At 39.9% G+C, this 18,234-nt stretch overlaps 1 protein-coding gene across 6 annotated transcripts in view; it reads right to left on the bottom strand.

Annotated features, from left to right (window-relative positions):
* LOC140486018 (casein kinase I) overlaps positions 1 to 18,234 on the bottom strand; it is a 226,840-nt gene that overhangs the window by 31,818 nt on the left and 176,788 nt on the right. For all 6 annotated transcript variants that reach the window (XM_072584567.1, XM_072584575.1, XM_072584558.1 and 3 more), the window contains exons 9-10: positions 14,565 to 14,713; positions 12,611 to 12,709 (exon numbers count right to left, since the gene is read on the bottom strand). In XM_072584567.1, coding sequence (XP_072440668.1) covers positions 12,611 to 12,709; positions 14,565 to 14,713 — 248 coding nt within the window. The remainder of the gene's footprint in view (positions 1 to 12,610; positions 12,710 to 14,564; positions 14,714 to 18,234) is intronic.

Here is an 18,234-nt window from a genome sequence, read left to right as displayed (position 1 = left end):
TAATTAGAATTCACTGAAATGTAACAGGTACTTTCAGAGGAAATCTTATCAGTAGTATTGAATCAAAGTAGGTTGTGTGGGTGTAAAGAGAGAATCATCACCACCTTTAACAGGACTGGTTGGTAAAGAACTGAAAATAATGACTCATGAGATATTTTACATTTGTCAAGACACATCAATCTTGCACTCGGAAATTCCACTAGGTGGTAAGGAATTGTGCACTTAATTATGGTAAAGCACATTAACTATGCCCTTCCAGACTTGAAACCCATCAACAGGATTCCAGACATGTTATGGCAAATTGACCATCACGGATGAACTAAGTGACAAACCTAAACACAGCTTTTAAATGTTCATTGTTTCTTTATGTAATATTCAGACTTTTTGTGGCACTGACGTTATCAGTAATTATGAATTTACATTGAAAGTATGAAAGTCAAATTTGAAAAAGATAAAAAAATTCATACTGGAAATGACAGAATCAATGTTGTTAGACTCAAAGACCCAGTTTGCAACTGTAGAATTCAAATTGCAGCTATCAATTCCTTTCAACACAGATTGTCAAATATATTGCCTGTGTAGAACTGCTTGCATTGCCATAGAGTCATACAGTACAGAAACAGACCCTTCCATCCAACCAATCCATGCCGAACATAATCCCAAACTGAACTCGTCCCACCTGCCTGCTCCTGGCCCCTATCCCTCCAAACCTTTCCTATTCATGTACTTATCCAAATGTCTTTTAAATTGTACTCATATCCAACACTTCTTCAGGAAGTTCATTCCACTTATGAACCACCCTCTGCATAAAAATAAATGCCCCTCATATCTTTTTCAAACCTCTCTTTTCTCACCTTAAAAATGTGCCACCTGGTCTTGAAATCCTCCAGCCAAGGGAAAAGATGCTTACCACTGACTCTAGCACAACCCCTCAATATTTTATAAATTTCAATGACGTCGTCTCTCAAACTCTTGACACTCCCCTTAAAAAACACCCACTAGGCAGAAGTGGGTACTGCAGATGGTGAGGATCAGTCAAGAATAGAGTTGTGCTGGAAAAGCACAGCAGGTCAGGCAGCATCCGAGGAGCAGGAAATATTGGCGTTTCAGGCAAAAGCCTTTCATCAGGAATTCCTGATGAAGGGCTTTTGCCCAAAACGTTGATTCTCCCTGCTCCTCGGTTGCTGGCTGACCTGCTGTGCTTTTCCAGCGCCATTCTAATCTTGACTTAAAAAAAGACCCAGCCTACCCAGCCTCTCTTTATAAATCAAACCTCATACCTCGCAATATCCTGGCAAATCTCTTCTGAACCCTCTCTAGCTTAATATCCTTCCTATAATTGGGCTCCCAGAACTGGACACAGAATTCCAGAAGAGGCCTCACCAATGTCCTGCTATACTCAAAGGACTGAGCAATGAAGGCAAACGTGCCAAATGCCTTTCTAACGACAGTCACAAGTGTGTTGCTGGAAAAGCACAACAGATCAGGCAGCATCAGAGCAGCCGAAGAATCGACATTTTGGGCATAAGCCCTTCATCAGGAATTCCTGATGCTTGAAATGTCGATTCTTTTGCTCCTCGGATACTGCCTGACCGGCTGTGCTTTTCCAACAACACATCTTTACTCTGATCTCCAGCATCTGCAGTCCTCGCTTTCTCCTAGCCTTTTTAACCACCTGTCTATATGTGATGCAAACTTCAAAGAATTGCATACCTGAATCCCCTAGGTCCATCCTGTTCTACAATACTACCCAAAGCCCTACCATTAATTGTATAAGCTGTATCTTTGTTTGTTGTACCAAAATGCAATGCCATTAAAAAATATACACAGTGCAAGGACTGTCTTGATATAATGAAGTCAGTAGTGACTTATTACTAATACATGGCATGCAAATATGAAAGGCAAGGGCTAAACTCAATCTGCTCCCAATGATAACAAGGAGAGAAAACAAAATGCAAAAAGACAAACAGTTAACTACCTAGCATGCTATGGTAAAACTGCATTACCAAGCAAGCTGAAAAAGCAGATATGGTAACAATATAAGTAAAAATATGGTGAGAATATAAAGAGATCTTCAATAGATATTAACATTACCACAATGCCACAAATAAATGTTAAAAAAAAACACCAAAATGAAGGTCCTATCAAATACAAGCATGACTTAATTGATTTAGTTTACAAAGCATATGTCAGTTTGGAGTGGTTGCTGCATTAATCTATCCAAGAATACAGCCACTAAATATCATTACGTAACTTATAATGTCAAATGTTTCGGATTATTTCAGCAGAGATCCATACATAAAAATTATTGAGCCAGCCAAAAGTTAAAAAAATCAAATTTAATTCCTAAAATTAAGAATGGCCCAGAATTTGTGGCACTTTTGATGGTGAGCTGCTGGAGTTAATTAATATCCCTCTAAATCTGACTGCATCTTCAAAGTTCAGCACAAGCACAGATTAAAACAGAAATCCTGAAGTTGTTTTTTTTCTCCAATCATGCTGCACTGTGGAAACCCACAACTCATAAACTGGCAACTAGTGAAAGGATTGGCAAGGACTTCCCCATATTTATTTGCAAATCATTGTGGGAAACATCAGAAGTGACACTACGTTCAATACAATATAACTGAGCTTTTAACAGCAGGCGGAGTAGTCATACCACTGAACTTCTTTCCTGGTGGATTGCCACCTTGCTGTAGTGGACAAGCTTGAGTATTCCACTGATTCCAACAGCGATGTCCCAGCAGGGCAACCCATGATGATAAGATTAGAGGGGAGGAACCAGACAAAGCACAGTCCAAATCATGTCCTCATTGGCAATCCAGGTGGAAAATGTTCATCTGATCTCAATAGCTGTGATAGCGAATGACATCTGCAGTGGAAGGAGGATCCCCAGTTGTCACGGTTTCCATGCCATCGGAACTGGTTCTATCTTCTGTCAAGGTCCATGTGTCTGCTGATGTGCAATAGCATTCCCACATTATAAGATGTCACATAAATGGCATCTACCGAGATGATTTCAACACCCCCACAGACACAATACAAGTCTTGCAACAATAGATGAGAAGTGATGGGTATAAGATTGAGAGATTGGGAAGTCCCTTGCTGCAGACCAGCACATAGGTGATGGAGTTTGACTTGGTCATTTCGTTTTTGGAATGAGTACAGGACAGTGTTTCAACAAGTTTCATCATGTCTGAGCAGCCCTAATCAGGATTCACTCTGCTCACCTCGTATGGGAAGGGGCGAGAAAAAGTGTCCTAAATATAGCCTGTTTCATCACCAACCTGGCTAGAAAACTGCATCCAGTGACCTCATCTACCTGCCGTCTGAAAACCATTCGGAAACTCAATCTCGAAACCTTGTACATACAAATCCTCACAGATAATGAGCAAAACAATCTTCCGGAACGAAGAACTGGCCCATGAGCTCAGGCACTTGAACATGGAGTCTCCTTAAGGGCAGCAATTCCCAAGAGCAAGCGAAGGGCAGCTGAGGGAAGACAATGGTGGTTACATATTCTTCTGGAGTGGAAATCCTGAGGAGCAACCCAGGACTTATGGAATTAGATTTGCTATCTAGAACAAACTTGTTCACCAACTCAGAGTTCCCTGTTGGCATCAATAATTGCTTCATGACTCTCCATTAACAACATGTCAAGAATCAGGAGGCAACAATCATGAGTGCCAATGCTCCAACTCTTGTTGCCACAAATGACTTTTTAAAAAAAAGGTTTCTACTCCGCCTTGGCCACCATACTCAGCAACATTGCTAAGGAAGATAAAATCATCATCCTTGGGTGTTTCAATGCCAAGGCTGGGAAGGATGCTCAACCCGGAAAGGAAAGAGTTGGGAATGGCAACACCAAATATGCAGAACACTAACTGGTCAACACACTATTGCACCAAAAAGACAAGTCCAAGATTTTTTGGAGCTATCCATGATCAAGGCACGTGATCAACTATGACACTGTTCAATCCCAGGACCAAAAGGATGTCCTTGTTTCCAAAGTAATGACCAGTGCAGACAAGTGCTAGACAGACCACTGGCTGATCTCCTCCTCAATAACTATCAAATGCCATGAGAAGAAGCTGAATATGGAAAAAAAACACTTCAATATTGAGCTGCCTCAAGACTTAAACAGATTGACGAACTTCCATCGATATCATCATCATAATCTCCAAAGAGTTCATTTCAATGGAGTGGAAATCTGGAAATTGCTGGACAGCCATCAGCTCAAGTGCGGAGAAACCATCAGCTACAAGACCAGGAAACTGATTCAAATGAGAATGATTACATCATTCAAGATCTCACAGATAAGAGGAAAGCTCTCCATGCCTAGTAAAATCACACCACCAGTGAGGCAAAGAAGAGTACTCCTCAAACAGCAAGGGTGGGAGTTACGAAGAAGAATGGGGGAAATGAAGACCATTGGTGAACTGAGAAAGATAAGGAGCTGCAACTCCTTGTTGACAAGTATAGCGCCCAGAGTTTCTTCAGTGCCACCAGGCAATATATGGACCCAACACCGGTGTTGGACCTCAAACCGGTACAGAGTAATAAAGGCATCCTTTTGACAGAGAAAACAGAGAGCACTTCAAAGAACTCCTAAACCACAATACAATCATCAATATAGAAAACCCCCAATTCCCTATCAAAGATGATCTTGAACTCCCAAGTAGTGCGATAGAAATTGAAGATGCCACAAGATGCATGAAGAATAGAAAAGGTGCAGGAGCAAACAGGGTTCTAGGGGAGATTTCCAAACTTGAAGGAGCAGAGCTTAGGCATCATCTCCATCAACTGTTCCTGAAAATTCGGGACAAAGAAGAAATCCTTGCCAATCTCAGGGATGCTGCCATTGATTAGATTAGATTACATTAGATTACATTACATTACATTACAGTGTGGAAACAGGCCGTTTGGCCCAACAAGTCCACACCGGCCCACCGAAGCGCAACCCACTCATACCCCTACATCTACCCCTTACCTAACACTACGGGCAATTTAGCATGGCCAATTCACCTAACCTGCACATCTTTGGACTGTGGGAGGAAACCGGAGCACCCGGAAGAAACCCACGCAGACACAGGGAGAACGTGCAAACTCCACACAGTCAGTCGCCTGAGGCGGGAATTGAATTGCTGCCATTAAGAAAGAAGACAAAGTGGACTGTGGGAATCACTGAGGAAACTCCTTACTCTGCATCACCAGGAAGCCCATCCTCCAAATCCCCATTAAGTCACCTTCTCCCAGTTTCTGCGGAAATCCTTCCTGAAAGCCAGTGTCTCTCCAATCAAGCCATGGAATGAATTTTCACTGCTCAGCAACTCCAGGAAAATGCCAGGATCGAAAGCAACCTCTCTATGTGGCCTTCATTGATCTGGCAACACCTTTGACTTAGTCAATCCGGAAGTGCTATTGAAGGTCCTGTCAAAGCTGGCCATCCAAGGATATTCATCAACATCCTCCACAAAAAGATATCTACAACAGTCCTCATTGACAGCAATATGACAGAATCCTTTGAGATTAAGCAAGGATGTGTCATCACCCTTACTCTTTTATCTATCTTCACTGTGACCTTTCTTCATCTTGTCAATACCAAGCTTTCCAGTGGTGTGGACATTTTTCTCCATTCTGTAGACAGTTTTTCAACTTCAACAGTTAAAATCCAAGCAGTAAACACACTGACCTCACTTGAGGAACTTCAGAATGTGGATGACAGTGACATCTCTGCCCAATCAGAAGAGAATCTTCATGCCTTAACGCCTTTAAGAAAACATACCACAGAACTGGCTTCCGCCTCAACCTCAAGACAACACAAATCCTTTTCCAACCTGTCCAAGGTCATGTTCTGGTACATTCTTCCATTAAGATCAAGAGAACATGAAGCATTTTTCTAACGAGGGAAGCGATGTCACATCTAAGGCTGATATCAATCAGAAGATTCAATATCACATCCATTCTGCGAGCACAGCCTTCAGACACCAACAGATGAAACTCTTGGATGAGCCTGACATCTGTGTTGATACCAAGATCCAAGATAAAGCAGTCATCCTTCCGAATCATCTACATGGCTCCGAAACTTGGACTACTGCGCATACTATCATCAACATCCTTGAAGCAGCTAACTGCACCAGCATTGAGACCACTATTATCCAAAAGCAACTCCTCTGGGCCAGCCACATGCTAAGGATGTCTGAGTTCTGACAACCAAAGCAAATCACCTTTGCCCAGCTCACAGGAGGCACTCTAACCATAGGATATTAAAGTAAGTGTTTCAAAGGCTCTCTGAAGGCTTCCCTCAAGAAATACAACATAGATATCAACACTTGGAGATACTTGTTCAGAAGAAATGGACTTAGATGAAACTGCTGCAGGTAGGGAAAAGTCTTTGAAAACACCCATTCATAAGAGGTATTATGGAAAAGGAAAGGGAGAAAGAAATGACAATGAATTCAATGCCAAGGATCACCTCCATCTCCTGCAAACACCCCGTGAAATGTGTAAGTGGAGCTGTAGCTCTATATTTTGGTTTAATCAGCCACTCAAGGACCTACAGAACCCATAACCAGTAATAGAGAACTTCCTAAATGGACAATCATATTCACTGGTGAGTGATTGTTACTGCTACTGATGACTGCTGAACTCATTTGACACAGAAAATAATTTTTATGTTTGCAACAGTGTTGCTAAATGTCACTACCATGACTGATTACTAGATTTCTGGAATAGATTAGAGAAGTTCACTCATGACATTCCACCCTCTTTCCTGTGTGTACGTCTCCATTTTTGTTCCACACCATGTAAAATCTTTTAGAAGTGATTTTGCAATTTGTATTTTTCATTTCTTGGTTTGCTGTGAGAATACTTTAATCAGATTGGCTGCTTGGACATGTTGGTACCCTCACTGCAGTTTAATGCTAGGAATCCTCATTAAACTGCACCGTAATCAATTACACATTGAGAGAACTAATGTTCTTGGCACAGAGACTGCTCGATCTCCCACAGCAATCAAACTACTCTGATGGCAATCATTTGCAGCTGACTGCAAATTATAAGCCAATGTCTCATATTCCCACTTGCTAAACTACACTATCCTCACACATTTGCTTCATGTAGCATAGAACATCAGACAGCAGTCACAGGAGATACTGCAGACAAAGGGAAAATTATAAAGCCTGGCCCCAATTTCAACTACTGTCCATAAGTCTCTCTATTCTGTAGCTAGGCCGTGATCTGTTGACTGAATCACTGCCGAACGTACAATACCAAATTAGATGGATTTGGATTTCTGCTTCACATACTTCTAGCAATTCTTTAAACACAAGAAGATGGAAGCATGAACACTCAAAACAAATTAGGCATTCTGGCCTCTGATCCTCTTTTGCCATTTGTTAAGATTATGGTTGATCTGATTGTGGTCTAAACTCCACATTCCCAAACAGCACAATAACAAGAGATTCCCTCGTTAGTCAAGAATCTACCTGCCTTTGCCTTTAAACTCCTCAATGCTTCCATTGCTCTCCAGGGAAGACAGTAACAAATAAAGGAAATTCCACTTAAAACCGTGAGTCCTACTTCTGGTCCAGAATGGAAAACATCCTTTCAGCATCCAACTTGCCTAGTCCTCTCAGGATTTTATATGTTTCAATAAGAATGCCTCTTTCTCTTCTAAATTTCAGTAGATACCAGTCTGGCATGTTGAACCATTTCCTGGAAGAGAACTTCCTCCCCATTTCGGGTATCAGTCAAGAGAGCCTTTTCAGGATTGCTTTTAATGCATTTATATCCTTTCCTAAATAAGGAAGTAAAAACTATACACAGCACATTTTTGTGGTCTCAACAATGAAATGGAAAACTGTAGCAAATCATGGCTACTTTTTTATGCCATTCCCCTTGTAATAAATGACAATGTTCCATCTGCCTTCCTGATGTACAGTACAATACTATACCCATAAATTAAATCCTGTTGTACCGCAGAATCCTGCGTTCTCTGAAGACTTTTCAATTCAGAGTAATGTCTTTTTTCTTGCCTATAGTCACCTACACTAGATTCTACTTGATCTTTTGATAAGTTCTCAGAATAAGTTCTATTAGACAGTGAAAACCACCCTTGGCACCACCCATGACTGGATTGCTGCTTCAGCAACATTGCAAAGTCTAATATCTGACCCTCAATAAACAAATGTGAGGTCTCAACAGGACAGGAGGGTTGCAACATACATCAATAGATTGCTACCAATGTGCTTTAATATTATTGTTCATTTTATTAGTGTTCAAAGGTACCACAGTCACTTAGTCCCTGCTTTTTAACTAATCAGGCTTGTTAAACTCCAGCTCGAGACTGATTAACATAACTTTTTATTAGTTAGTTTCAATTCACAGTTCCTGCTTTTTGCTGTGAACATGAGTTTCCATTATTGAAAGAAAAAAAAGTATTGTCACAGCAGCTTCTGATTAAAGCAAGAGATTACTTATCTGCCTCGCCTTTAATAATAGTGATAGATTAAAAGCTACATAAACAAATTAGAATCCCAGTAATGCTTTATTTTCTCCCCATAATCACTACAGTATTTTGTTCATCACTGTTTCTTTAAAAACACTGTCTGATTTAACAGGTAGAAATGTTGTTATTTTTGAAGGGAATTAACAACTGAAGTGAAAAAGTTGAAATGTTATGAATATTATTTGGGGATTTTTGACATAACCATATAAATATGTGATGATTTTTCATTAACACATGGTTCTCTCTCTCACACACACGCGCTCTATCTCTGCATCATGCTAAAATATCTGCTTTGTGAAGTTGAAAAGCTCACATTGCTCTTTCAGACTTTTTCCTTCTATTTGCAGAAACCTCCTAAGCATTTCTTTCTAAATAATTAAAACTCAGTGTTCAATTAATTAAATATCAGAGTAACCCACTAAATCTGCCCTTGGCTCAAAACATCAAGTGTCAAGATTTTCTCAATTAATTAAAAAAATTTGGGAGAGCTTATTCACCAAAATGTAATACAGCAAACATGGCACAGATACTCAAATACTTCAAACCCTAAAATTTCATCCAGATGGCATTGATTCTTTCATTTGGATCCAGCTGAATATATAACCACACAAATAATAACACATGTAACACTACAAAGTTATTAAAAGATAGTGAATTTTAAAAGGATTTTAGTAAATCACAAATTAACTCTTACATTCTGCAAACACCTCCAAAAGATTGATCATACATTGACCTGGCTGCCTTGGAAGCAGAGGTTTGACTCTGTTCCCAAGTTTAAGAGTCTCAATCAAATAGCAAACTCAAGTAATGTTAAAGATCACACAACACCAGGTTATAGTCCAAGAGATTTATTTGGAAGCACTAGCTTTTGAAGTGATGCTCCTTCATCAGGTGGTTGTGGAGTATAAGATCATAAGACACAGAATTTATAGCAAAAATTTATAGTGTGATGTAACTGAAATGATGTATTGAAAAAGACTTGGATTGTTTATTAAGGTGTGAGGTGCCCTGTGTGAGACTGTGCCACAATGGTCAGACCGATTCTAATCTAAAAAATGAAGTTATAGAATCTTACATGGATTCATGGAGTTTTTGAGCAAAGTAAAATGTAACTCTGCAAGTATAAATTCAGCCCACAAACTTTAGAGAGAGAGTGTGTGTGTGTGTGTGTGTGTGTGTGTGTGTGTGTGTGTGTGTGTGTGTGTGTGTGTATGGAGCATGGAGGGGGAGGGGTTTATGAATGTCTGAGAGAGTGTGTGTATGTGTGAGAGTGTGATTGTAAAGGGGTACAAGTCTGTGAGAGGGTGTGTGTGAACGTGCGTGAGCATATGAGAGAGGTTCTGTGTGAGTGTATGGGTCTGTAGGAGAGTGTATCTGGAGGAGTGTGTATGCTTGTAGGAGTGTGTCTGTCTGTCTGTGTGTGTGTGTGTCTGTCTATGTGTTGGTATAGTGCAGTGGGGTCACCTGTAGTGTGATATGAACCCAACATCCGGGACATTTGACCTTGGACCTTCGGGTGACCGTCCTCTAAGGCAAACTTAAGGACTGGCAACAGAAAAGTAGCCAAGCAGAGGCTGATAGCCAAGTTCGGTACCCATGGGGATGGCCTCAACCGGGAACTTGGGTTCATGTCGCACTACAGGTGACCCCATATACACATGCAGACACACACACGCAGACCCTCTCTCATATGCTCACACATACACTGCCACACTCACAAATCACCGTCTCGCAGACTTTATACCCCTTTACACTCACACACACATACACACTCTCTCACAGACATTGTTGTGTGATTTTTACTTTTGTACACACCAATCCAACACCGGCATCTCCAACTCAAGTAATGTGCTCATGTCATTTATTGCCCATCATATAGCTGATAACCAAACTTTTTCCAAACTGTCAATGGATAGAAAATTACTCCCAAAATTCAGATCAAGCTTGATAAAGTTGTAAATTATGGTCTTTTAAAAATGAACCCCACCCCCACACGTTTGATGGTTCGCATTGCCCATGATGGGCTTTGCATGTATAATTGGCTGTGTGAGAAAGAGAAAAAAATCACAAAGGCTGGCTTTTAGGGCTCTTGAGGCATAGTGGTGGTGTCATCTCCCTGGGCTAGAAGACCTGGATTAAAAGTCCTACCGGTTCCAGAAGTGTGTAATAATATCTCCGAACTATCGAATTAGGGGGAAAAAAAGCACAAAAAAAAATTAAGATTGCCAGCTTTCATGTCTCTTGTGGCAGCAGTCACAGGAGGCCTGAAACAGGAGGCCTGGGTTCAAGCCCCACTAGCTGAAGAAGAATTGATTAGGAAAACCTCATAGTGTAAGGAAAGCCCCAAATTGAGCAATCTAAATTGCAAAAATACAAGGTTAGCTTTCACACTTGTGCTGCAGTGGAGTGTCACCTTCTCTGAGCCAGGAGTCCCGAGTTCAATTCCCATCTGCTCCAGAGGTGTGTATTAACATCTCTGAACAGTTTGATCTGAAAAGGATGGCTTTTGGGCAGAAAGAGATGGCTAGTTTTCTGAGGGCTCTTATTGTGGGCACTACTGCTCCAGATGTCTGTCATAACATAGCTGACCGGGGGAGTGAAATATCTAAAAAATATCTAGGATTGAAAGGGAACTGCTGCTTTACTAGGGCTCCTGTGATGTAACGGTAGCGCCCCTACCTCTGAGACAGAATGCCCATGTTCAAGTCTTATCCGCTCGAGCCCGATATGAAAATAAGATCTCTGACAGGTTGATTAGAAAATATCAAGGATAATGAAAGGCTTTTTCCCAAAACGTCGACTCTCCTGGTCCTCGGAAGCTGCCTGACCTGCTGTGCTTTCCCAGCACCACACTCTCGACTCTGCAGTCCTCACTTTCGCCTAGGAAATATCAAGGTCTGGTTTTCTCCAGCAAGGGGAGTCACTTCAGAGAGGAGAGAGTAGAGAGGGGGCTTGCACTGAACTACGAAATGCAAATAAACAATTGTGGAAGCCATATTGACTACTACTTGTAAATAGCTGATTGGCAGTATAACATGTAAACAAAATGCTGCGTGTGGTTCCAAGCGTACTCTGAACAGGCAAGTCTTAGTGTAAGTGAAAAATAAAAACCTGTTATTTCGGAGACATGTCTCAATTTACTAATTGCTTCCATATAAAAACTGCTGCTTGGAAATTTCATCCAAAAAGTAACAACAGTTATTACTATAGTCAGTAAACAGGTCACTCCTACTTTTCAATAAGTCCAATACTTTCCTGCATTCCTCACACTACCACACTGCTTTGGGCTATCCTTAAGCCTAGAATCAGACCATAATAAATGTTACAACTGTCTTATATACTACGCATTCACACAGACATTTTCCATACTCATTACTTCGTATTTATTGGGAATTTAAAATGTAAACCATGCTTGAGGAAGGGAGGAAAAGTTGCCAAAGATCAAATTATAGTTCAGCGTCAGACAATAAGACTGAACTTGCTTGCTTTCCAAAGATAAATGTTGCAATATTTATGTCTGTATTGTACAAGAAACTTTTGTTCAGTCCATGATTCACTGTGGGAGCAGTGGACGGAGTTCAAATGTCAACTGCGAAAGGCCTAAACTCTTATCAGCTGATTTGAGACCTACACCAGTTAAATGAGAAAGTTCACAATTTCTGAGCTAACTGAAACATGTCAGGTTTATTACAGCCATGTAAACTACGAATGCAAGTTTCAGATAATTCAACTGCTGTGTAGCTGGGAAACTATGTTAACTGCATTGTTAACTCTTCCAGTTTCAAACTGCTTAGTGTAACCTCTCCTCGTGGTGTCAGCTCTCAATGTGCAAATATTATTGTATCAATAATAACATGAATGCAAACTTGCCAGATTCCAAAGACTAACAGTAGGAAAGTTTTATTTCCGATTGCAACAAATCCAGCACATTTACTTCAGTTGTTACCAGTTACTCAAAAGCCACAAGCTGGAAGCCAACAATCCTAACACACTATTAAATCTCATAAAGCAGCATAAAAGCACCTTCATTTTCTGGAAGCAACTCAAAAAAACTCTTATTGCAAATAATAATGTAACTCGCAATATCATTTGCAGACCTACCTGATTTTTGGCTTGCTGTGTTCTATCCCTGTGCTGATGATTCTCTCTATTCGCTCCTGCCAGAGCGCTATCTGCATGAATTGAACCAACTGGAGTGGGCTGTAATTAGAGAAAATAGTATTGACATCCATGAACGGAATTGAAATATTTAGTCATGCCCTTCCTTTTTCATATTGGAGATGTGCTCGCCATGTTATTGTACATAGGAGAATGGAAATTCCAGAGCAGGGCAGCAGAGGAAAAAGAATAGAGGAAAATGGATGGAGGGGATGTGCAAGATATAATCATTTGGACAAGTATTTGTGAAAACGCACTGTGACCAATGACAGAAAAACATCATTTGTTCTGATCTAGGAATCTCAAATATTCTCCAAAAGAGAACTGTTTTTCCAAATAATCAGAGAATTGAAAATTGATCTATTACAGTCATTGTGTCAAAGTCCTAAATTGCCCATGTATCCAAAAGTACCGTGGACAATATAAAATACTGTAAAAAAAAATGTAAAATGTTTTCTGCAGTATTGGCAGCGTGTATTGCAACAAGAACATCTGGAATCAATTTCCATTCCATACAATCTCAGTTAAACATTAACCAAAGTAATGAATTGCACCATCATTCATTATTTAATGGGCTTGCAATTATGAAGCAGGAAACCAATTCACTGTCATAGCATTTCATGCTGAAGCTACAATGGGCAATTAAAATATTCAATTATGCATGTGTGTTGTCTGCATTATGGAAACTTCATATGATGTAATGCTAAGTACGCTGTCATTCGGTTTGAGTTGATTTTATAAGGACACAACCAATGGGGCAAAGTTGAAATCGACACAACTAGCTCTGCAGTGCTCAGCAAATATTGGTAATTGGTTAGACTGCTTTGCCCATTGGCAGCACGAGATGTATAATGAAGAAGTGGCACCGTTCAAATCTAGATGGTCCCTTTGGCTAATGCCTTATTATGCAAAACTGAACCTTGCTAGACAAACAATAGAATATTTACCTATGGTCTGTATTGGAAAACTTTGTATTAGCTAGTTAAAATGTTGTAAAAGTAATCCTGTAGATAGTTAAGGATCCTTAAATCTTGGTGCACGTTAATCGTCATGTAAATTCACGAGACAGAAGTAAGGAAGTGTAGTTACAGGGAAAGAGGGTGTAACATATACAATTTAAGATGCACAATACTCAAAAGGATTTCTCAGGTGCTTGGTTTGGAGATCTGCAAGCAATATGATGGATTTCTGCTGCATCAACCAAGCAGTGAACTGATACTAGACTGCAGTGAAATAATAATCTATTCCTTGTTTTATTCCCCTCCCCTCTTCATGGGTTACATGGGCTGTAGGCCCTTATGCGACACACCCAAGGAATTTGGTAGCGAATGCTGAAGAAAGTTTGACTGGCAGGGAGATCACAAACCCTGCCCTTACCAGACATTCACATAAATATTTCCAACAGAGATTATCAGATAGCAGTTAGGAACACAAAATCTCTGACTCAGGGTGCAAAAACTTTTCATTGTAACTCTTTTACTGTCCAGTCTGAGATCAGTTATTGAAGAACAGAACAAGAATCATGCACCTTTCATTATGAGCATCACACCACAATTACATTTGATAAGCCATGATGGACCCAAAGGAATAATCAACATTCTGATTTTTAGAACATGGAGCAGAAAGCCTTCAATTTCAATTTTAATTGAAGCTTTCCTTTGGTCAACATCATGTGTGTATAGCTAAAAAGAGATTTAGTTTTTCTTAAGGTTTACATTATAAACACCAATATGTTACATCTTTTAAGACAAATAAAGCAGCAGAGGTCAAGCACATTTTATCGAGATTGCTAATCCTATCCAGAAATACTCGAGGTACCTGTTGTACTTTGCTTTTGTAATACTTATATTCACTTGACAAAAAGAACATTTTTATATAAGTGAATTTTTAGTCTTACAAGTGGTTTGCCAATCCAGTCATACTCATAATCGAACATGTAACCCTTCTTATCGAATAAGTCTGTGAACAGCTTTCTTAGGTAGTCATAGTCTGGTTTCTCAAAGAAGTCCAGCCTTCTTACGTAACGCAAGTATGTAGCCATCTCTTCTGAAAATACAAAATATATCACAAGCTCATTTTAGATTTATCATATCATTCTGTTCAAATTTTACTGTAATATGGGAAAAAGAAACCAAAGTAAGCTTGAAGATTTTTCCTACATATTTTGGCACTTTCATGAAGAACTTTATTAACTCAAAACATAGTGTTTGTTTATTCTATTCTCTTATCACAGGACTTTTATACATTATTTTCATTCTGCTAAACATTGCCACACATGGGCAGCATGGTGGCACAGTGGTTAGCACTGCTGCCTCACAGCGCTAGAGACCCGGGTTCAATTCCCACCTCAGGCAACTTTGTGTGGATTTTGCGCATTCTCCCTGTGTCTGCATGGGTTTCCTCTCAGTGCTCTGGTTTCCTGCCACAGTCCAAAAATGTGCAGGTCAGGTGAACTGGCCATGCTAACACTGCCCATAGTGTTAGGTGAAGGGGTAAAGGTAGGGGAATGGGTCTGGGTGGGTTACTCTTTGGAGGGTCGGTGTGGACTTGTTGGGCCAAAGGGCCTGTTTCCAAACTGTAAGTAATCTAATCTAAACATTAAGTTCAGAATACTGTGTTTGCAGTTGCAGCGACTTTAGAAAAGAAGTTTATTCAGAAAATGGCTTACTAGCATTCTAACTAAAGATTATTATTCAGGATGAGTAAAGAAGCCAAACTGAGAAGATCAGATAGTCAAAACCAGCCTGAGCTCAAAGTACTTGAGCAAACGTTGACCTAAAGTAAAAGTCAGCCTCTATTTTTGGCCAAAAAATTTGGAATTTTCCATATATCTCATGTAAAGGTTGACCCTAGTTCTTCACAGATAACAGATCAACATTTGAGAGTCAAGATATTATCCTGTACATAAAAGTTACAATGAGGAAATAAACTTTTTTACATGCTATTATGTGTTTTGATGACCAATTCACAACAGTCTCAGGCTACAGATTTCTTAAGTTCATTATCGAATGAGTACTATAATAAGTATCACGAGTGAGATACAAAATTTATCACACCATGCTTTTCTAAATAAAATTAGCTTATATGCATTTACTTCATTATAAATGACCATGCAGCTGTTGACAATTTCTGATGGTTACAATGATCGGTGAAACTGGGAGTCAACTGTCTTAAATGAGAAATAAAAACTTAAAATGCTAGTTTGAAAAACTAAAACCAGTAGACGAGAGAAAACAAAGGGAAACGGAAGAACTTGACATGAAAGTTTGAGACACATCAGGTCAGAGTCGGGTGACAACTTCTGTTGGTGTGCAGGTCACCTGAGGTCAGTTCCTCTGGAGCACTCGGTACCAAATTTGTTGTGCTTTTTTTCCTTTCTTTATTTAGAGATCATTTGGGCTTCTACTAACGATATGGTATTTTGGACTGTAGCATGAATTTCAGCCCCTCAAAAGTAGTATCCATGTTGTAGTCAACCTCATAAATTAAATTTTTTTAAAAAGCCTAAAAATTCAACTTTTACATGGTAATCAAATATGAATTGAAAGGCAAAGGTGAATAGAGACATCTATGCAGGTTTTTGACACTACTGCAAATATGTCTGATTTTAAAACAGCATTAAAATGCATATTAAAGCATACGACTAAAACACATTGAGGGGGCACATAAAACCACAGCTGCACATATTCATCAAAGCATTACATAGTTTCTAACCACTTCATATTATAAATGGTATAATTCAAGGATATATCTGTGTGGTATTGTAAACTATTGACAGCAAGCACTTTCCTCCACTTAAAATAATTATCTTGATCTTTCCTTCCCCAATGTTTCTAAATGTCACAAAATTAGCTAAATACATTAAGCCTCGATACTGTCAGGTGCCTCAGACCTTATGTTGTTTTCAGGATTTTGAGAATGCCGTGTGTCACTGGTAAATAAAAAACTAAACTTCAAACAATTACAACAAGGAGTGCATAACCATTTGTCTGCTCATGAGAACGATTTACAGAAAATATAGATAAGTAATCATGGAAACTTCTTTGATAGAAATCTTATAAACTAAATAGCTTTCAGATGACAATGTTAGGGAAGATATGATTTGGAGGAGACTGCAGTAATAAGATTCCAGAATATGTCATCTTGTGGCTTAGCATATTCCTCATGCTACTAATACCATAAAGTTAGAAGATCAAACGGAGATGGATACCTAGCAGACTGTGGTACTAACTGTAAAATGTCGCTGATGTAGCAAGAGTGGCCACAAAGAATCAATGCCCGAAATTGCTGGGTGCAACTCAGGCAAGAGAAGGGGAGTCGAAAGGAGACAATTCTGAGGACAAGGCAGATTGTACACACAAATAGTAGACAGGGAGTCAGCTGTGTCTGTGGGAGAAGTCAAAGGCCCAGAGTGCATGAAGTTTCAGTTTAACCATTCTGTATGGGGGTGAAGCTGATCGTTTCCAGGTTCTTCCCAAATTAGAGTGGAAGACAGCAAAGGTATAGGTGGATAAGGGTTTCCTGATTCAGGATCTCTGACTCTCGCCATTGAAGTTTACCAAGATTACCTTTGGATGTACATGGAACAAAAGGTGCCACTAAAGGCTATGTGCTGGTAAAAGTACAACTAGGAGACCACTATACCAAAGTGCCACTGTACGTAGTGAAAGGCGATTATCCTATGCTCCTGATTACAAAAAAAAAAGTTAAATTGTAGTGTGCTTAATAGACTGGCTAAAACAAAAACGAGTTTGCGAGAGATTTTGGACAGCCATATGGATGACTTCAAGGGAAACCTGGGGGAAATTAAAGGAGCAGAAATTAAACTTTGGGTAAAGCGGGAGGCTCATCCAATGGTTCTGAATGTGTGTCCAGTGCCATAGGCCTTCAGGTCTAAAGTGGATGCAGAAATGGAACAGCTGGTGAACCTGGAAATGTTGGACCCAGTAACCACCACTGATTGGGTTACTCCCGTTGTTCCAGTCCTAAAAACAAACGGTGCACTCAGGATGTATCTGTACTTTCAAGATCACAGTCAACCCAGCCCTGAGTGCAGGTCACTACCCACTTCTACATTGGGGACCTGTTCAGGGGACTGGCTGGGGGAAAGAAATTCTCAAACTGGATCTGTTGCAGGCCTACTTGCAGATGGGGGTCACAAAGGAGTTTCAGCCACCGCTGACGATAGTAACACAGGGGACATTTCTGCTCCAAGCAACTGCCTTTCAGCATTACATCAGCACCGGCTCAGTTCCACATGGCCATGGACCAAATTTTTTGAGGGGATTGCTGGGAGTCCAAATGATATTTTGGTTATCTAGATCTTTCAATGAGAAGAAAAACCTAGAAGAAACTCTAAAGACATTGCATGAACACAGCCTACAAGTATAAAAGGAAGAAATGCAAGTCTTTAAAGACTCCATAGAGTACTTGAGCTATGTAATTGGTGAAGGACAACACAAGGCACCCAGAAAATGAAGGCCATCATGAAGGCCCAGACCAGAGAATGTGTCTCAGATGAGATCAATCTTAGGACTTGTGAATTACTATGGCAAGTTTGTGTCTGA

Source organism: Chiloscyllium punctatum, chromosome 2 (genome assembly GCF_047496795.1).
Source record: "Chiloscyllium punctatum isolate Juve2018m chromosome 2, sChiPun1.3, whole genome shotgun sequence".
Lineage (NCBI taxonomy): Eukaryota > Metazoa > Chordata > Chondrichthyes > Orectolobiformes > Hemiscylliidae > Chiloscyllium > Chiloscyllium punctatum.
Note: the sequence above shows the minus strand (reverse complement) of the source record. Positions and strands in the feature narration are given on the sequence as shown.